Here is a 22041-nt window from a genome sequence, read left to right on the forward strand (position 1 = left end):
TTTACATATGGAATATAAAGCTAATTATTTTATAAATAATTAAAATTTTCTATTCAAAATAAATTAATATATTTTTCTTTTTACATTTTTTGGTTAATGGAAACCTAATATTTTAAATATAAAGTAATTTAATATAAAAAATTTAATTTTATGTATTATATAAATTTATTTAATAATTTTTTAATGGAATCAGAAACCTTATTTATAAGTATCATAATTTATAAACGTGATAAATTTATAATCTTATTTATAAACCTAATATTTTAAATATAAAGTTATAATCTTATTTATAACTATTTAAATAGATATTTTAGTAAAAAGAATTTAATTTATAAACGTGATAAATTTTATAAATAATTTAAAAGAATAAATTCAATAATATAATGAAGAATAAATGTTATACTAATAAATTAAAAAAAATTCCAAACTCATATTTTTATATATTATAAATTATACATAACGATGGATGATGGTAGGTTTATTGGTCCAAAAATTGAATAAATTACACTATTTATTATGTTCCCCGATAAAAGTTTTTAATCAAAGAACATTATTATTTATTTAAAATGTCAAAATAATTTTATCCTTTTATGTTTAAATCTTAACATATAGGTTTGAAGTAGATTTATTTGGATGAGTTAGTTTAAATTGAATTAATTATTTAATTTAATTCAAAAATAAGGTTAAAATTCAATTAAAGTTTGTCACGTGTTATGTTTTAGTGTTAATTTTTGTATGGGTTGATATTTGATACAATAACATATTTTAATTGTATAAGTGAGTTTCGAATATTGTCATATGTTTTTTTTTAACTTTTTTAATTGTTATCTTTTTTATCATGCCTAAATGAACATATGTCACTCTTAAAACACTATTAGTGAAGTTTAAGAAAATAGTTGATCATTTGATTGATCTTCAAGTGTTTGAGTGGTTGCGTTAATGTCAATTGAAGATGAATTTGTAGAAGTGTGCTTTTGTTGTAACACCTCATACCGGTTTGGTCGTCAAACCCGAGCTATGGAATGCCATATTAGCCACTTAAGTGACTCCCTGTTAAATCCCAACCTAACCTCCAACACACCACAAATTAAAATACAAAATATGCTTAAGTTACTAACATGCAGCGAATTGTCGTATAAGTACTTTCATTAATACACTTTGACTAAATTTTATTCAAGTGGTATTCTAGTTTAAGTAAACAATATACACATTTCAACATCAAGGTTCGCTCCTAGTGTAGCTTGCACATTCTAAGTTTTCGCAGTGCAAGACTCATTAAACAGGGTAAGTTTCATGAACTACCCTTACGTTTTTAGATATTGCGAACTCAATCCGCAGGGTTTCTCCTATTCTGCATATCAAAATTTATTGAGGGTTTGCGGATAACAGTTTGCCAGTCATTTAGGGTTTGCACTTTGTATAGTTCAACGACACTGTCACTTCACAACAACTTTGGCGAACTCTATATAAGTTTGTCAGTTTTGAATGTTCCATGCTATTGCTTATGGCAAACACTAAGTTAGCAATTTATTACTTAATTATGAAATTTGTAAATTAAGAAAACATCAATCAAACTTGGACTTTATTCATATATTTAAAATTCAGATGTGTTTATATGGTATTATCGGTTCACAAATAAAAACATAAAGAAAAACATAAGAAAACATAAAAATAACTATGTCCTAGGACAATCGGCAAAGTCAACAAAAATATATCTCTAAGCACAAGTAGAATCCCACATTGCCTATATGTCCAGAGTTCGCTTGTTCTACCTTTCCAGTGTTTATGCTTTACTTGGATCACTCGCCTCATTGCTACTCATCGTGCTATCTAACTATGTATAGTGTTTAGAAAGGAATGTGTGAGCTATTGCAAACTCCGTGAATATACAGGAAAGAAAAACCACATATCACGCACAAAACATAAGTTAAGCAAAAGCTTTGGCAAAGTTACTGAACTGTGAACTGGGTTCGCCATACTTACGCGAAGTCTAGTTCGCAGCTACTAACTATCAGTTAACTTAAAATAATAAAACATAATATTTTGGAAAACACATTCTTTTCATGTTTTTTCCTGTTGGATAAGTAGATCTCCTTATAACTCATTACTTTGACTGAAAAAGTCTTAACATGTCCCATAAGTGTAGCATAAAGCTAAGCACTCTCCAAACACACCAACATGTCCCATTGAATGGAGCTTAGCTTGACATTCCCTTATCTCTTTGAGCTGCCCCAATGCCTCTCGCCCAAAACAAAAAACGTAAAGGTGAGAGTCACAATCCTATGGCATGCCATTATATCCAGCAATTTCAGAAGATTATAGTGTAAAATCATTTACTTAAACATAGAGCTCGCAGGTCATGAGGAGCTCGCAAAACACTATTTATAATTAACTCACAATATAGAGCTTGCATATCACTGTTCATAAAAACACATATTTAAACACAATTGCAAAATAAATTTTAGAGAAGACTTACTCTCAGAACTTAGGATAAAACACTAAGCTCCTGATTAAATCTATGGTTCGCATATACAAGTGGCAATCCCTGAACACTCTCCAATTTGCTGAAAGCTTTTAAACAAGCTTTGCTTTTCCCTTATCTTTTCTTGAAGATGGTTTTGTCAGGTTCACAATTTCACAAATATACACAAGTACTAATAGACAAAGCACATTAAAACTCATACACGAACACAAGCGAACCTAGGTTTGTACATGCTAGTATTTTGGCAAACTTAGTTTCTTTTATTACAAACCTTTTTAAGAGTTCTAAGAAACAGAGTCTTACCTTAAGTTCTAAGAGCCAAGTTATGGGTTATTGTTTTCGTAAAAACTTGACAACAAGAAGTAATCGATGAAGAGATTTGAAAGAGTTTTGTTGTTTAACAAAATATGGAATTTTTAATGAAAATATCTTAACTTATAGGCACTAGGTGTTTTTATGTTCTTAGGATACCATAGTTGCAGTAGAAGTAGGAAAGAGTTACATGCATGCATGGTGTTGTAAAAAGGAAAGTAAGTTGACTTTTTAATTTTGGTATAATTACCTTTTGACTACTGCTACTTTTGACTCTCGACCCAAAACAACTATCACAGCTGCCAGGCCCACTGGCAATCCCTGCTTCATCAAGCTCACTGACAATCATAGTTTGTTAAATCTACTGGCAACCCCAGTTTGCTAGGTCTTCTGACAAACCCCAACTTACCAGGCCTATTGGCGAACACCAGCTTGCCATGCCCACTGGCAATCCCTACTTTGTCAAGCCCACTGGCGATCATAGTTCGCTAAATCTACTGGCAACCCCAGCTCGCCAGACCTGCTGACGAACCCCTTCTTGTAGCAGCCTGATTTTTAGTGGTGTTGAAAATAGTGGTTCGAGGCCACCAAATCCTGCAAGTAAGTTTGTAAATATTATTATTTAATATTTACGAGTCAAATATAGTTTTAAAAAGGTTTTTTACCTGTTTCTTGTGATTTTTATGTTTTTGAGATTGTTACAATTAGGTCCAACTAAACCTTATCTTAGTTTTTGATTTTATTAAAAAATTTGGAAATTTTCATTGATGAATCTATATGATTTTAGTTATTAAATGATTAATTTTATATATTAATTTTTATTTAAAAGTATTTTATTAAGTGACTTTTGATGAATTTCCCGATTAGGGACTAAATTGTTGAAATAGTAAAAATACAAGGGTTTGTTGTGAAATTATTGCAAAAATGGGCTGTATTAAATTCCATGAATATTTGAATAGTAAGGGTTTGCATTAAAAATGGTTAATTTGCATGATTTTGGCTCAGTGACTAAATTGAATAAAAGTAAAACTAAAAGTAAAACTTTAAAGACAATTTTGTAAAAATGTCAAAAATGACCAAATTACATGAAATAAATTATTTTATTGTCTAAATTAATAAATTGGTGAAATTATTAATTTAAATCAAGATCGGGTGAGAAATCGAGAAAAATGGAAAATTACCAAAATACCCCTAAATCTTGGTATTTCTACAATTTAACCAAGTAAGTTCGAATGTACTGTATTTTGTATAATTTTAATTAAAGTGAATTTTAATTGGTGATTGGTATTATATATATATATATTTATGTTCTATTGTTGGAAAAATATTATCGAATTTAATACTCAGTTTGGATTGAACGCAAGATTTGAGTACATTCGTAAATTGGTGTATGGTGGTATTGGAGGGAGACATTGGCATATTACCCAAGTAAACCAGGTTTCAGCATTTGTTGCAAACTCTTATGTTTTACTTTCTGTTTGGAGTGATTTAGGTGGATCAGTTCTCACGAGCTTCTGTTCAACTCTCGCGAGCTTTTGTTCAGCTCTTATGAACTTCTGTTAATGATGTACTCTTATCCGTTAGTCGTTCTTAGATTTGGGAAAGTATTGGTAAAGTGATTTATTTAATGAATTTGAAAGTTATCCAATGATATTCTAAATGGTTCAACGGGCAATGTTCTGTTACGAGACGATATGAGTTTGATACAAACTAATACAGGTATATACATGAAATACATGGAAATGATGGTACCTGATATATTGATATATAATGATATATTGAAATGGATGATATATATATGAAGAAACTGTAAGAGAATGATATGTATCATGACATAAACATATATGAATATATTTGATATGTTGATACATGGAAATTATGTAAATTGAGACGAGTAATAAGCTTAAGTGTGACATGTTGAGATAATAAGATTATCAATGTTAAATTTTTATGAAATATGTTCAAATATGCTAACAAGTGTTGTTATTTGATGCTTAGGCAAATGCCAAACTGTTGGTTGAATGATAATATGTTTCATTATAAGTTGTATTGAAATGGTAAGTGTTCAAATGAAAATATGCTTGTGATCATGAAAGCGTTGTAAGGTTTAAAGTTATTTAAAATCCTACTATGCTAGGGATGACATGTAAAAATTTCATATTTGAAATGAATTGATATGATTAAAGTTTATACGAGCTTACTAAGCATTCATTGCTTACGTAGTTGTTTTCCTTTACTTTCAGATTATCGGAAGCTCGATCGGGTTGGAAGCTTGTTGGAGCTATATCATACTATCCATCGGTTCTATCGGTACTTTCAGATGTTTTGGTTTTGGTTATAATGGCATGTATAAATATTTTGTTTAATGTTGACCTATATGTAATTTTTTGAGATTAGCCACTTATTTTGGCTTGTTTTAGATACCTAATTATGGCTTGTTGATAATTTGGTGAGAAATATGGCTTGTAAATTGACCTATTTCTATCCACACGGGCATGTGTCTCAGCCGTGTGTGACACATGGCTAGGTGACATGGCCGTGTGTCCCCTGTATCTTTTAAAGAGTGCAAGTCAGTATATTCACAGGGCTTAGCACACGGGGGTGTAACTTGGCCGTGTGACCAAATAAGAGAGTTACACGGGAACGTACATGGGCTAGGACACGGTTGTGTGTCCCTAATTCGAATGCCTACACGACCTGAGACACGGGCGTGTTTATTGACCGTGTGAATCACATGGCCTAGCCACATGGCCGTGTGACCTCTTCAGTGCTGAAAATTTTTAAATGTTTTTGAAAAATTTTCTGAGTTTCTGATTTAGTTCTGATTTGTTTCTAACGCGTATTTTGGGCATCGAAGGCTCGAATAAGGGAAAATATGTATGAGTTAGATTGGTTTCTGACATGAATGTTATGTTATATGAAATGTTGAAAATTGTCTTTTTGATCTGTAAACTTCGGTAATGCTCAGTAACCCAGTTTCGGCGAAGGATACGGGTTAGGGGTGTTACACTTCTAGTGAGCACCAGCTCGCCAGGCCTCAAACTCTTAGGCCCTATTTTAGGATGTTACATTTGTTGTATCTTTAAGCAAGTTATTGGGGTTTATTGTAAGACACTATATGATTAAAATAAATATGGTCAATGAGATTCAAGCAACAACCTTCATGAACTTAAAAGTTGCAGAGAGGATTAGGCATACATTTGGCATTTCATATCAAGCTTGGCGATTCAATGTCAGTTATTTAGTTGTCTAATGAAGAAAAATGTTCATTTTGTCTATAATGAATCTTGTAGCAATGCTTTCAAAGTTATTAAAGCTTATCTTCTAAGTTCATATATTTGAAAGGCACCTACACCTAGTCAACCTTTGATTATCTATATTGTTGCTTAAGAACGTTCATTAAGAGCAATATTGGCAGAGGAAAATGATGAAGGAAAAGGAAACTAATCTCTATTATCTTATTAGAACTTTGAATAGAGCTGAACTAAATTATACTCCAACTAAGAAGACTTGCTAGGCATTGATGTTTGCAGTTAACAAACCAAAGCATTACTTGTAGGCACACTTTGCCCGTTTCATTTTGCAAGTGAATCCTCTCAAGCATCTCATATTTGTGCTCAGTGGAAGATTGGCCAAATGAGCTCTTTTATTGCAGGAATTCAACATAACATGTGTTCCTCAAAAGGTAGTTAAAAGATAAGCACTTATTGATTTTCTTACACACCATACATTCTCAGATGATTGGACGTTTTCTATAGATCTTTTTGATGAAGATGTTCTTTTCATTAAAATTCCAAGACCATGGAAATTATTCTTTGATGAGCTTGGTTGTCATGATGAAACAAAGACAAAATTGTCTTTCACTTCAGAAGGGGAAATATTGTCTTATGTATCTAGTCTTGCTCAAAATTACTCCAACAATATGGTATTATATTAAGCACTCGTTATTGGATTGGAAATGAACATGGAAATGAAAATCACACAACTCAAAAAGTTTGAAGACTTGAAATTGGTCATCAACTAACTCCTTTCACTCTTTAAATTTTTGGACCAATTACGAGGTGCTATGCGTCAAGCCGAAATTACAATGAGTAAAACTAATGACATCACATATTATGCCATAATTATTTTCTTTAATTAATTAAGAGGTAAATAATAAAAATTTAAATTATCGCTATTAAATTAAATTAATTAAGTAATAATATTAAATCTTTAATTAATTAAATTGATAAAAGTAAATAAAAGAGTTTAATTTATGTGTATCACTCCAAATGAAGAGTTTATATTCCATAAAACTCTTTTTTTAAAGGACTGACACAAGTTCTTTGAAGGAAAGATTTTGTAAACTTGAAGCTCTTTCCAAAATCTCAAAAATTCTATGAAGAAATTGAAAAACTTGAAGAAATCCTAAATAGCACTGTATAAATTCTGAAGAATGCCTTCTTCCAATATTATTTAGTTGAATAAATGAGGTTTAAACCCATTTTAAAAACAAGTCACTACAACACTTGAAGAAACAATCCACATCCTTTCAAGAGCAAGTCACTATGATACTTGAAGCAACCTGCATCCATCCAATATTAAGTCTAGACAATCATTAAATTGAAGCTCTATTAAAGAGAAGAATTAATGGATTATTTATAATAAAAAATTCAAATATTGTAATTTATTTTCAAATTTATAAATAAAAATTGTCTTCAAATGTTCAAGGTTAATTTTGGTTTCAAAACTTGTGTTTACACAATATTTTAAAATTCAAAAAATGTTTTCCAACGAGCTTAACAAGCTCCTCAATAAAATTTGGTCGGAGGGACCTTTAGAAGGCTCACATACTCATTGGATGAAATGGACTAGTTTTGATCTTCCTAAAAAACCAGGGGACCTCGATTTAGGGACTAAAAACTTTAATTTGCTAAACAAGTTTAGAAATTGATCCAAAACACCGATTCTTTATGGGCTTGCCTTCTCAAAGGAATTTGTTTCTTGTCTTTTTTCTATTATTATCGAACGTGGAATAAAATTTATGAAGGGTTTAGTTTACTTCAAAAGGGATTTTGTTAGAACATTGGTAATAATGAAAGCACATTGATATGGCATGGTAAATGAATTTCAAACCTTCATTCATTCAGTGTTAACTTTATTCTACCTTCAACAAATAACGACCCTCTACTTGTTCAAGATATGATTAGGTCGCTTGCATGGGTTTAGGATACAAAGCTCATTCACTTGATTTTATCACCTAAAGAAAGGCAAGTTGTTTAGAAAATTCCTATTGGCTCCTTAAATTCTTAAGGTAGACTTGTATGACATTTTTCAACTAATTGAGTCTATGATGTGCGATCAAGGTATAAGCTTTTATCCTAGTCATCATTCCTCTCTTAGGGTGTGTTTTGTATTGCTTCCAAGAAGCACTTTTGGGACAAAAAGCACTTTTGGACAAAATCATTTCTAAACAAGCTGCTTTTTGAGGGAAACGTGCTTCCCCCAAGCCAAAAATTGGTCCAAAAGCACTTTTTTGAGAAGTTGAAAATTTTAGCTTCTCCTTAAAAGTGCTTTTACTTTTGAGAAGCATTCCCAAACTAAGCCTTAATCTCGTGTCCTCTAGGTTGGTTGGATCGTATCCATCTTCGGAGTAGCCTTTGAACTAGAAGGTGCAAACAACTCTAAGGTCAAAATTTTCATTTGTAAGGCTTGCTACAAATTGTTGGACAACAAAGAAAAATTTAGCGAAATGACCCCATCATAGAGATCATATATGTCCAAGAGGTTGTGATGAGTATGAGTCTTTGGAGCATGTATCCTTGTTTGCCCTTATTCTTGAGCAGTTTGGGCAACCTCTAGCCTAAACAATTCACCTTGTTGAAAGGGATTTGATTGTTTCAAGATTTGGTGGGATGAAATTGTGAACTTCCCTAACTTCGCCATGTTTAGTGCTAAAAGTCTTATTGTTTACTTGTGTTGGGACATATAAAAGCTCACAGCGAGTTTGTCTTTAATGGCCTAAATAGTGATTCAACGCAAACATGACTTGGATGTTTGATGCTCTTATACTAGTTTTTCAGAGGTATTATATAACAACATTATCTCTATGAACATGTTTTGTGTTTCTTTTGCTTGATACAACTATGTATCGATTTCTTGAAATTAAATTGTGATGCATCAATGAGGAATGATGCAACTTGGGTTGGTATAGCAGTTTTTTGTCAAAACCATTTAGGAAGGGTTATCGATGGGTGTAGCTATTTGAGAACGGTTGGTTTTTATGAGACAATAGATGCCTGGGTAGTCTAGGAGTCTTGCCTTTTGGCCATTCGTAAAAGATGGGACAAAGTGATTGTAGAGATGGATTGTAAAGACATTATTAACTTCATCTTTTCCACTTTCTCATCCTCTCCTATCCCTTACCATTTCTCAATCATAGTTGATGACATAAGAAGGCTTAGTGCTATTATTCGACAAGAGCAATTATCACACGTTTTTAGAGAAGCCAGTAAATTGGCTAGATGCATTAGGCAAGGTAACTGCATTCTTAATTGGATGTACAATTTTCCCTCTCATTAGATATCTTGTTGTAATCATCTTCTACCATTTGTCAATTTTTAATTAAAAAACTTTAAATGGGTAATTTTAAATGAAACATTATGATAAATTGCATAGGTATAAAATCTATATGAAGTAGTTAGGTTATTTTTATTCAAACCATTAAGAAAGTTTTGAAAATTTGTATATTTTAGATATATTCTAATAAATTTAAATTATTATTAGATAAACTCATAATGTAGCTTTATTTTATCTTTAAGATGTATTTAAATATATAAAAATTAAGAAAAATTGCATTTGAAACTTTGCTCACAATTATCCAATCTAACACATAATTAGTTAAGAAATAAAAATTGTTCATGAAAATTTAAATATTGAAAAAGCTAAATGTAAAGGAGAATATAGTAACTTGAAATAAAAAAACAAAAAGATGAAGCCCTTTTCTGTAAATAAACATTAGTAGTGAAGAGTCCATCGATGTTTGAAAAATTGAAAAAGCACAAAAGCAAGGAAAACCAAGCAACCAAAGAAACTTGTCCTAAGAAAAACATAATCTCTCTCTTCTCTTCTGTTCTATTTTCTTTCACTAAAAAAAAAAGTCTCTTTCTCACTCTACTGTATCTTATTGGACAGAGAGTTGCCTAGAGAGAGAAAGCAAAGTCATCATCCTCAGAAAAAGAAAGAAAATATTTGCCATTTGAGTGCAAAAACCATCTTGTCATTCTTAGGGTTATCTTCAAACTTAAAGAAATAAATCCCCCTCAAAGGAAAAAAAAAAGGAACCCATAAAGTTGAACTCTTTAACTTACTCAAATGAATGTAAAGCAACCCAAATGCAGGTACCCATTTGAGAGTTGATTATCAGGACCCGATTCCCCACTCCAAGATCTCACATTTTTTTCTTTCCTTTTTATATACGGTAACTCCTTGGTTCTCAAACGATCTGACACTCTCATTTTTTACTTCAAATAAGTTCATTTATTTCTTGGGGATTTTTAGCATGCAGTTTATTTTCATTTCATATTTTGTTAAGTTGCTTTTATTTATTTATTAATATTCTGTTTTCCTTGTGCCTGCATGTTCTTGAGTTCTGTATAAATGGTTTATTTTAGTACTTGAAGTTGGGCCTTTTGGGTGGAATCGGATCTGGGATGCATCTGATTTACATCAATGAATAATGGATTTCTATTTTTGTGCCAAGAGTTTATTGTTTACTCTGTGAATTTTTTGTTTTTCATCTGAGTTTCTAGATTGAGATCCATTGTTCATTTTTGGTAAGTGTTAGGGTCTAAAATTGGTAGCTTTTTTCCCTTAATTCCTTTTTTTGGGTTTATAACTATCTTTATTCCAATTTATTGTTATTATGATTCCATCTTTTATTTGAAATGTGAATTATTAATGTATTGATTTCCTTGTTTGATTTGCACATGTTGGGTTAAGTTAAAATTGCCTTTGTACGTGAAATTGCTACATAATAAGTTCTTGTTTGGAACACTTTAGTTCACTGTTTTTTTTTTCTATGTTTCTTATTACAGAATCTTCTTTGTTGCTTTGAAGTCTTATTATTGAAGTATTGATTTTGACAACACTCACCAGCAGCAGCTTCTAGCTCTGCTAAGAAGTCTACTTTGCTTATGTGAAGGGTTAGCCTAGGGAAATTTGTAAATATTATAGAGGGAAGATGAAGTCTGACACGCCTATTGATTATGCGGTCTTCCAGTTGTCACCAAAGCGCTCACGGTGAGAAATAATTCTACAACTTTGTATGTTCTGCATTTTCTTTCAATTATACTCATTACCGTTATTTGCTATTGGCAGATGTGAATTGTTTGTTTCGAGCAACGGAAACATGGAGAAGCTTGCTTCTGGGTTGGTAAAGCCATTTGTTACTCATTTAAAGGTGGCAGAAGAACAGGTTGCACTGTCACTTCAATCAATTAAGCTTGAAGTAGAAAAACGTAAAGATGCCAAGACTTGGTTCACAAAAGGAACCGTTGAGAGGTTTGACATATTGAACAATTGTGGATTTCCTTATTATTTCTTGCAAAGACTTTCGGTTTCATATTTTGATATCATTGCAACTTGTTTCTAGGTTTGTCCGGTTTGTTAGTACACCAGAGGTTTTAGAGTTGGTGAACACATTCGATGCAGAGATGTCTCAGTTGGAAGCGGCTCGAAGGATATATTCTCAGGTAGTAATGGTCTTCATCTCTAATGTTTAGCAGAAGTGTTGCTTTATTTGTTGCTATTTTAGTTTACAGTTATATTGAATCATGGAATCCTTTTGCTTAACTTTCAGGGGGCAGGAGATCAGCTTTCTGGTGCATCAGGTTTGTTTTTTTTCTTCTATCATGGACAGCTATATTTAATGATTTCGCTGTACTTTTCTGTTTCCCATGTAGTACCAAGAGTTTGTTGGTATTTTGAGCCCTTGTTTGTTACAATTCAGTTTTTGATTCCATAAGCACACAACTTCAATAATTTTTGTTTTATTGTGAGCCTTAAGGTGGTGGTGAAGTTTCCTTTTATTTTGTGGAATACCGTTTGACTATTACTAGTTTTAGGATTTGTGTTTGCTTAATTAATTATGCTTGTTATTGTTATCCCAATTTGGTGGTGCAATCAGGAGGTGAATCAATTTTTGAAAAATTAATGCAAAATTAAAGACATTTATATAAATTTAGAAATTAAGAAAATGAAGCAGTTAAGAGAGTAGGTAAAGAAGGTTAAACACGAGCAATTTATAGAGGTTTGGCCTTCTGCCCTAGGTGTCTTGAACTTAAACACCTTGACTATGCTACATTGTTATCCTAATAAATTTAACTAAAGATTGTGATGCGATATATTAAGGATTATGATGCGATATTCTTGTTTGATTCTGTCCTAATTTTGGGATAACCTTCTATGTATGTGCATATATATGACACTTTTGTATAAACTTGTATGCAATTGAGAATATCAACAATGTAGTCCTTTGGGTATTTTTCCATAGATGTAGCACACCATGCTGAACTATGTATTTTTTTGTGTTATTCTGATCTTGTATTCTCTTACTCTTTTCCTTCTACATTCATAATTGAAATAGAAGAACTTATTTTCTTGTAACATGGTATTAGGACTAAGATTTATTATGCTCTGTTACGTACACACGATGAGGGCTTGTAAAGTGGTATTATACCACTTCTTGTAAATCCTATATTTTATTGCCATGTATTCTTATCTTGTTCCTCCCATATGTTTTGTCAAGGTAGATTTTCTTACATGATGAGGGATCCCCTTACACTAGTGTATAACTAAATTAGTTTTACGTACTTTCATAACTTTTTATACAATCTAACTGTTGAATTTATCAATGTAATTTTACTTGTCATGCATGTAAAATTTTGACTTGATCTGATATTTTTATCATGTTGATCTAAAATACTATCTGTACTTATATATATTTAACAATTGAAAGTTTTTTACATAAGACAAATAATTAGAAAATTTTAATTTACTCCAAACTTGACATGCACGATCTACGTGAATGGAACATGAGATATGATGGCTGGATTATTAAAAATATTAATTGTACAAAAAGTTATGAAAGTGTGTAAAACTACTTTAGTTGGATTCCTCCCCATACACACATATTGCTTGGAAGAATTTGATTGATGGAAGTTTTTGGTTTTTTTTTTTTTGGTAATTTAAGAGCCGTCTAATGTTGCTGGTTCTTGCCTTCTTGGGTTGGTACTCTGCCATCTTTGTTACCTTTGCAAGTTATTTTGGTCCATCACTCAGCATTCGGGTTGCCTTCAAACTTGGTTTGTGATGATACTTTTCTGTTTGCCTTGATTTAAATTTATTACAGATGTTTATACTTCTTCCATTAATCAGACACTTGATCTTATGTTTACTCTTAGATTTGTATATTGAAGTCTGGCCTTTAAAATGTAATTGAAGTAGACTTTGCATTTCTGAAACAACTATTAATCATCATTCTTTTGTTGTTGAGCTGGATGGCATTTAGGTAAAATCTCAAGTTTATGATCTTGTCCTGATTGTAAGCAATAAACTGACAGTGTATGGATAATTTGTGATAGGTGGGGATGCTGCAGGAATGACAGCAGCTGCTGATGCGACAAAGTAACTCGTTTTCTTTTTCTAGCTTTTACATCTTTGATGGCATAATTTGTTTGGTTGAATTTATCATTAATTGGAACTTGTTTTTGTGGATGATTGTGACATTCAGATACTGTTCTACTTACATGTTTGCAAATGTTAAGTTGATTTCTTTCGAAACTTTATACATGCTAGAAATTTGCATGCTTTAGGCATGGAAGGGACAGTCAACAAGTTAATAATGATCATATATGGGCCCACTGACAATCAATGCATGATGACATGTTCAAGAAAGTAAGGGTAACCTTCCTTTTCTAGCCTTAGGATGTTTGGAGTTGTTCAAGTAGAGTTTATATAGCATTGCACAGAAACTATTGAAATGCTTAAGTTTCACTCGAGATATTATTTTAGCTGTGGTTTGGAAATATTATTTTAGCTATGCAGAAAGTGGACAGTTAATAAATATGCTGGAGTTATTGCATTTGTTAATCATATAGACAGAAATTGCTCTGAATGAAAATTTTCGGGCTAACGCAGCTTTTGTTTCTACAATTGGATCTTCCATTTGCTTCACCACCTATGCTTTCTAATTTGATTTGTTGTATTTCCTATTTAACAGGAAGGAGCTTTTAAGAGCTATTGATGTACGTCTTATTGCAGTTCAGCAGGACTTGGCAACAGCTTTTGCACGTGCATCTTCTGCTGGTTTTAACTCTGACACTGTCTCTGAACTCCAACAATTTGCAGATTGGTTTGGTGCTCATCGCTTGAAGTAAGAACTCTAGAAATCCTATTCATTCTGATGCTGTCTGTCTGTCTGTCTGTCAGCTCGGACTATTCTTCATGTAGCATGGGGGCCTATAGTTCAGTGGATCTTGGTTAGGTCACTCTGCAGTTTTTTGTAATGTGTCTAACTAAAAACAGTGAGCTTGGACAATGTTTCTTTATGTTTTCTCTCGGACTTTGAGTGGCACTGTTTTATCTTTAGGATTTTGTTTAGTAAGAAGGAAAAATAGATTGAAAATTGTCTTATCTAGTGGATAGCCCGAAATATAAGAAAGGTGGTGGACACATCTAAACGTTAGATCAAACAATTTCCCTCGTCTTCTCTTCCTTCCCTACCAATTTGATGATATTCACCTGTTTTCCAGGTAAGTGTAGAAATTTCACAATGCATGATCCCTTTCTCCGATAACTTGAAAAGGAGGGAAAATGAGCAACTTAATGCAGAATTGAATGTTTGTTCTCGTTTTCCTTCTCTTAAACCATTTCTACGCCACCGTAGTTGATATGTGTGACAGGTGCTGGTGATAGCCATGTCTGACATGGTTAGATTCAATCTTCAATTGTTTGGATTATGTAGAGTCCAAAAGAGACATAACCATATCAGTTTGATGTGTTCAATAGTTTCCCTTTTGGTCAGGTTTTCAAATAGCTATTGATTACCTGTGTCACGATTGATAGAAGAGTTAGAATCAACATTGTGCTCTGTAAAATGATTTATATTCCTTCAGAAAGGGTGCGATGTCAAACCAATATGTTTCAGGATAACATGGTTTTACTGTCCTTGTTGTGGGGTTGTTTTGAGTTATAATGATTATTAGAAGGCTAAAGGGCCAAAAATTGCTTGAAATGGTACCTAGTTAAAACTGATCTAACTGCTAATCTGTTTTGAAAATGAAATCCTACCATGTGCTTAGTTGCATGCAACCTTCAATGTATCTAGATGTACTAAATTGACATCCCTTTTGGCTTTTTTTTTTTCTATAAAACTTTAATCAACCGATCTAAGTAACCTTTTATCCCATGTATATGTCAACTTAAACAATGATTGTCTTCTGTTTGTTGGGCATTGAAGGTCCAAACTAGATTCGTGTTTATTACCCGCAGATCCCAATGATGCAGCCCTTGAGAGTTAGAAACCTCGCCAACATCATTTCTTTTAATTATTTGGGTTTGGGAGCATTGGACTCCCCTGAAAAGTGGATTATTTTGTTACAAACGAGTTAAAAGATGGAAATTGTTGAAATTGTCAGCTGGTAGCACTAAGTAGACATGAGGAATTATCTCATCCGAATTTAGTCACATGCTACCTGATATTTTTCTGTTAAGTTCGTCATATTGTCCTTGTTTTAAAAGAAAAAGTGGGGTATTGTTGGTGAGATTTGGCCTAATTCCCTCAATATTGGAGTCTGACCTGGTAATTTAACTCTAAATCAAAAGGAAAGAAAGAAAGAAAAAAGAAGTCCACTTAATGTGTGGATTAACTTACTCGTATGGTAGTTTCAGCTATGTTAATCTGTTCTACCCATTTGGAGGATATAAAAAAGGTCATATCCCTATACCATGTTAGGATATATGTCGGACACAGAGTCTGAGTAATTTAGAGTTTCTAAGTTCTGACATTTTGTACTCTTTTACTTTTCTGTCATATTTTTCTTCTATATCAAGATAATGTTGGTAATGTTTATTCTCATTCAAGTTTTAATATACGTGCAGTGAGGCTTGTACCAAATTCATGTCACTATGCCAGAGAAGACCAGAACTGATTTGTCGGTGGAAACCAAGTCTTGATGATCAAGTGGTCAGAGCATCATGGGGATCTGACATGTCAATCGATGACCCCGATGAAGACCAAGTTGGGTCCAATGTTAATAGCAGGCCCCACCAGCCTTCCCAAAATAGACACCAAGAACAACAACAATCAAACACTATGCAGACCCAGCATCATATAGGCCAATCAAAGTCAGCCACATCTCAACAACCAAAGCTCTCGAGTGCTACACAACAACATTCTGAAAGTGAAAAGAGGGAAGAAGAGAAGAAAGAGGAGGGGAGGTTTGAGTCATCGCCTAGCCAAATCAGTCAACCTGCCAGGAGGCTTAGTGTGCAGGATAGAATCAATCTCTTTGAGAACAAACAGAAGGAAAGCTCAAGTTCTGGAGGCAAACCAACTGCTGTTGGAAAATCTGTTGAACTGAAAAGACTTCCATCTGATGTATCAGCTGCAGCAGCAGTTGCTGAAAAGGCTGTCTTAAGAAGATGGAGCGGTGCAAGTGACATGAGCATTGACTTGGGTAATTACAAGAAGGATGTTAATACGGATAGCCCTTTGTGTACTCCATCCTCATCTTCTGTGTCCCAAGGTAAAAACTACATGTTTCAAGGTTTGTCCGAGGATAAGGAGCGAAAAGATGAGAAGGGTTTGAGTGACAAGGTAAGTTCAGTTAAAGTTGAACCTAAGAGTGTTTCTGGTAGAGCTGCTGATTCTGGGTTGAAAGATCAGGATGGAATGCAAGCACAGATAGCTAATAATCTTTTGGGGAAAGAAGAGGATCTGGTGTCGAAGGGGCGAATGAATTTGAAGGATCAATCGGGATCACAGAACAGGCATTATCAGTCTTTTACAAGCAAGTCAGAACAGGCTGAGTTGGGTGATCAAGTGGTTTCTCAGGAAAAGGTTAAGGGTTCTTTAACCAGAGAGAGGGGAGTTTCAGATGTGCAGTCTCAAGTAGTTCCTGATAGGACTGCGATTGTGGGGGTTAAGAACCAACCCGCTTATCGGTTCCAGGATGGAGTTTTTGTAGATGCAGTGGGGGATGCCACACCTGAAGGTGAATTAAAGAAAAGAGTGGAGCTTCAAGGGAAAGACCAATCAGTGTCACAATTGCAATTTAGGACTAAAGGCCACTCCCAAACATTATCAGGGCAGTTTCAAGGTGGTATTGGACTAAAAACTAAGGAGGCTCAGTATAAAGGTAGTGAAGGCGAGCAGTTCGCTCCTCAGCAGCACTGGAGATCTTTTACTGGGGAAGTTGAGGAAGTGAGAAAGAAAGACTTAGCATCATCTGAGAAGCAAATAAGTAAAGTTGAAGATTCTGGAGTCCATGAAATGAAGTTCAAGAAACAGGTTCTAGTTGGTTCTGAATGGAGCAACAAGTCACAGGGTAGGAGGGGTGAAGGTGATTCTGTTTATGCAAATAACAAGCCTGTTCTTGGAAAAATGGTTCCTCAGGGTGAAGAGAGTTTAAGTGCCCCAACGGTGCCAGTAGATCAAACTCAGAGGATAAGGCAGTCAAGGGGAAACCAGGAGCTGAATGATGAGTTAAATGAACTTGAAAAACTTTTTGCAGAGCACAAACTTCGAGTTCCCCCTGATCATTTCAGTTCTGCTAGGAGAAGCAAGCCTGCTGATGTCCAGATTGAACCAGAACCAAGCCCAGCATGCAAAAAACCAGCAGCAGTAGATGTATCTCCCGTACATATGCCTGACAAAAACTTGATTTCTGAACCAATGGGGAGTTTGAGTAATATGGCTGTCTTTTGTACTCCTTCGACAAAGATGGTAGATAACCAAGATTTTTCTGGTAGTTTGAGGCGGAGTTTCTCTGGTAACAGCTTTTCCGATGATTCTAGAGGAAAATTTTATGAGAAGTACATGCAAAAGAGAGATGCAAAGCTGATGGAAGAATGGGGTTCTAAACGGGCTGAGAAGGAAGCCAAATTGAAAGCTATGCAGGATATCCTTGAGCGAAGTAGAGCTGAGATGAAGGCCAAATTTTCTGGTTCTGCTGAGAGACAGGATTCTTTGTCCAATGCTCGTCGACGAGCAGAGAAAGTGAGGTCATTCAATTTTCGGTCACAGAGGGGGCAGGTATCTCCTATAGCATTTAGGTTTTCAGGAAATAAATGCCAAAATTCATAACTGGTAGAATTGAACCTCCTCTTTTTTTATATATTTTTTTAAGTTTCGGGAATTTCAAAACTTGTGATGGAATTGTTTGTTACTAATTTTGATAAGATTATGCATTTGGCAGCATCCAATAAGTTTAATTCAGAGTGAAGATGATCTTTCTGAGTTTTCAGATCAGAAGTATTACAAACATGATAGATCATATAATGACACATCTCTAGTCGATGGTTCTTCTAGGAGCTCCAACACTAAGAAGCATTTTCCAAATAAAAATGTATCTTTATCCACTCCTCGTACCACAGCAGCTGCAGTTCCCCGCTCAGGGGCCAAAGTTTCTATCCCCAGTTCTGGAAGGCGAAGAGTGCAATCTGAAAATCCTCTCACACAATCAGTTCCCAACTTCTCTGATCTCAGAAAAGAAAATACAAAGCCCTCTTCTGGCGCTAGCAAGACAACTAGCTCCCCCCAAGTGAGAAACTATGCTCGGCGCAAGAGTACCAACGAAGAGATTGCACTCGGCAAGGATGACCAACCTAGACAATCTCGGTCCCTTAGAAAAAGCTCTGCTGGTCCTGTGGAATTTTCGGATTTGTCTGCCATGCCCTCTGACAGCATTGTTTTGGCATCTTTGAAATTTGATAAAGAACAGATGGGACAGAGCTTGAATGACAAAATTTTGAAGAATGCAGAAGCAAAGCCTTTTATCAGGAAAGGTAATGGCATAGTTCCTGGTGCTGGAGTAAATTTTGCAAAGTTCAAAGCATCAGAGACTTCTGAGACTCCAAACGATGAAGACTCTGATGATGAGCTAGCATTTGAAGCAGATGATTCCATGGATATGGCAAAAGGAGATGAAGAGGATGTGCTTGAAATTGGAGAAGTTGATGATTCTGTTTACATCGAAAACGGAACGGCAAGACTGAGCCAGGAATTTGACAAGTTGGATAATTCTGAATCAGAGAATGGTGATTCCTTGATGTCTCTTTCTCAGGTTGACCTTACATCAGTTGCTGAACTGCCTGCTGCAGTACCCTCTACATTCCATCCTGCAGTATCCCTGCAGGGTTCACCAGGAGAAAGCCCTGCATCATGGAATTCATGCATGCATCATCCATTTTCTTATCCCCATGAGACTTCAGATATTGACGCTTCTATGGATTCCCCCATTGGGAGCCCTACATCTTGGAATTCTCACTCACTTGCCCAAACAGAAGTGGATGAAGCTCGAATGAGGAAGAAATGGGGAAGTGCTCAGAAACCTTTTCATGTAGCTCATGTAACCCAAAATCAGTCACGCAAGGATGTGACAAAAGGGATCAAAAGGTTATTGAAGTTTGGACGGAAAAGCCGTGGGACAGACAGTTTGGTGGACTGGATCTCAGCTACGACTTCTGAAGGAGATGATGACATAGAGGATGGCAGAGATCCTGCCAATCGATCATCAGAAGACTTGAGGAAGTCAAGAATGGGATTTTCGCAAGGCCACCCTTCTGATGATGGTTTCAATGATAGTGAGTTGTTCAATGATCAGGGTAACTCCTTTTTTCCTCTTGTATGTCAATTACATTTTTCTTAGAACATTCATTGATTATTCTGTTTTTCTTCGTATCTGTTTGTTAGTTTGAAGTTTTATTGATTGCATGCACTGTTCGATATTGTTTTAATAAAATAATTGCTATGGACGGTTTACTTAGAATATCTTCCATTTATTGTAAAGCTATAGGACTCTCTTTAACTGTGGAAAAGCATTGTTTTTGTGAACAAACACGTTGAACTGGTTTAGCTTATTAGAGTGTATTATAGAAGTTACTGTTTTGAAATCTAGTCTGTATCAAAACATTTGTTTACTTTGTTTTGATGGGGTCCATCCTCCGGTAATTGATTAAGGAAAAATAAACCATTTGTTTATTGAGAGACTCTTGTACGTCTTATCTTGCTGTTGTTAGAATAAGAAATCTTAGTGCCTTTTGGTTGGTCAAGGAGGTTGCAGTTGTTTATATGGAGCAGGTCATCAGGACATGAATGGGAAAGGGTTGTTCAGAAGTGAGTTTACCTCAAGGAAACAAACCCCAGTGTTTGGTCTTCAAATTTAATGATACACATGCAAACAAATAAAATTTATTATTGGCTTGCTCATTCAACTTTATGATAAGTGTTTCTTTTCTTTGTTGCAACTTCTCCATTTCTTTGTTGTATATATGAACCCAATTTTAAACTAGAGCCATCAATGGGCCCTTGCAGTTCAAGCCTTATGCACTTCTATTCCAGCACCACCCGCAAACTTCAAATTAAGGGAAGATCATGTGTCAGGAAGCTCCATAAAAGGTGACTCCTTGTTCATGTTAATGTACTCATCTGATGCTTCTTGTTCTTCATAATAAATTATGAAGACATTCTATTGAACAAATGCTGTTGTCTCATAGATTATTGGTTTGAACCAATCCCCTTTCATACCAAGTCTGGTTCTATTTGATGCCCAAGAATGTCCTGTCGAAAGCAATATACTGCCTCTTGAACCAAGAGAGTATACTACATGAAAATTGCAATTATGAAATCCCAGTCTTTTGGTTGAATGTTATGCAACCATTGAAGGTCCTACCTTATTCATTAAGCGTGAAATGAAGTCATTGCTATTAATAATTATCTCAAAATTTCTTTTCTTGAGCCATATTTTAGAACTTCAGTACCATTGGACTAATCCTCCACTAACATCTTGCATAATTTTGCAGCACCCCGTTCATTCTTTTCACTCTCAACATTTCGAAGCAAAGGTAGTGATTCCAAGCCTAGATGAATTTCTTCTTAGGAAGGTCTAGGTCAATGCTCGGAATCATCTTAAAACAGTAAGGTGTAAAGGAATATCATAAGAGACAAATGCTCGGGGCAGGCATGATATACCGAATGGTATCACATAAAAAATGGGACTTGTAAATTTTCAATTCATAGAGTCTTGAGTCCTTCCTCCTGATCTGGTAAGTAAATTTCCTATAGTTGGTTGAGATTTGATTATATATTGCATCGAGCAAGAAATCACCTATTGGCTTAGAAGTCACTTTGGTTTTGGTAGTCCACAGGCATTCTTTTTATCCATTTCATTTGCTCTTTGCCTTATGAAGTATATCAGAAGTTGAACTGTGTTAGAACCAGAGGTATTTTGACAATGTGAATAAACAGAAAAAAAGGAATTACTTTTTATCTCAGTAGCAATTTGTACTATATCCCTTTTGGTTCACCTATTTTAATTCACTATACTGTTTTCCGAGATAAAAAATACTTATGTTGTTGATAGATTTTTGTAAATAGAAAATATGTTGATGGCATACAGAGCTATGGATGATGAACCAGGTTCTCATATTCTACCATTTTCAGTTCGGGTTTTCACAATATTTATATGTATAATTATAATATACCGAGCAGCGTTTATATGAGTTGGCAGTTAGATTTAAAAGTTGCAGCTGCCTTTGCATTCTCTCTTTGCGAGCCTACGAGAGGTTTCCTTAGTGGAAAATAACAGAACCTTTGTAACAGTTGCCTTGCGCCCTAGACATAGTTTTCAGCTTAATTTTGAACAAGACAATTAAAATATAACATGATAATATATATGCATGTATATTTTGTATGTTTAACAGATGGGACAGTTAGATAGAAGCATGCATGTGAAGCCAAATAAGAAAAGATGCTTTCAATGGTCAAAGAATTTATTGTGAACCTCTACTTCTTCAGCTAGGCCCTGGCCGGACATGTATTTGCTTGAACCTTGTTGACAATTTGTTTGTTTAAAAAAAAAATGAAATCCAAAGGGATATCAGTCTGGTCAACAATGTGTTTATTTATTTATCTTCGATGGTACTTAAATGACAAATGGAGAAGCCTCTTTGCTTTGCATTTGTTGCGTTACGTATGATGGACACTG

At 34.4% G+C, this 22041-nt stretch overlaps 1 protein-coding gene across 3 annotated transcripts; it reads left to right on the top strand.

Moving 5' to 3' along the window:
• Positions 1-9832: 9832 nt before the first annotated feature.
• Positions 9833-21328, top strand: LOC107913848 (uncharacterized). Of its 3 annotated transcripts, none has more exons than XM_041102898.1 (11): positions 9833-10253; positions 10870-11074; positions 11153-11335; positions 11427-11526; positions 11634-11664; positions 13417-13459; positions 14055-14207; positions 15935-18089; positions 18253-19660; positions 20370-20453; positions 20858-21328. In XM_041102898.1, the coding sequence occupies exons 2-11, from the start codon at positions 11016-11018 to the stop codon at positions 20920-20922; spliced, it is 4281 nt and encodes a 1426-aa protein (XP_040958832.1). In that variant the 5' UTR covers positions 9833-10253; positions 10870-11015; the 3' UTR covers positions 20923-21328. The 3 variants fall into 3 exon arrangements, with proteins under 3 accessions (XP_040958832.1, XP_040958833.1, XP_040958834.1); XM_041102899.1 differs by having other exon boundaries at positions 10977-11074; XM_041102900.1 differs by lacking the exon at positions 20370-20453.
• The last annotated feature ends 713 nt before the right edge of the window (positions 21329-22041 follow it).

Source organism: Gossypium hirsutum, chromosome D10 (genome assembly GCF_007990345.1).
Source record: "Gossypium hirsutum isolate 1008001.06 chromosome D10, Gossypium_hirsutum_v2.1, whole genome shotgun sequence".
NCBI classification, from domain to species: Eukaryota; Viridiplantae; Streptophyta; class Magnoliopsida; order Malvales; family Malvaceae; genus Gossypium; species Gossypium hirsutum.

What these genes read in the sequence shown, in the direction of transcription:
- LOC107913848 (XM_041102898.1), top strand. Translation starts at nt 11,016, where the DNA reads ATGAAGTCTGACACGCCTATTGATTATGCGGTCTTCCAGTTGTCACCA. An exon ending in ACAAAAGGAACCGTTGAGAG is followed by an intron (nt 11,336 to 11,426) that starts GTTTGACATATT and finishes ACTTGTTTCTAG; the next exon opens with GTTTGTCCGGTTTGTTAGTA. An exon ending in TCAGCTTTCTGGTGCATCAG is followed by an intron (nt 11,665 to 13,416) that starts GTTTGTTTTTTT and finishes AATTTGTGATAG; the next exon opens with GTGGGGATGCTGCAGGAATG.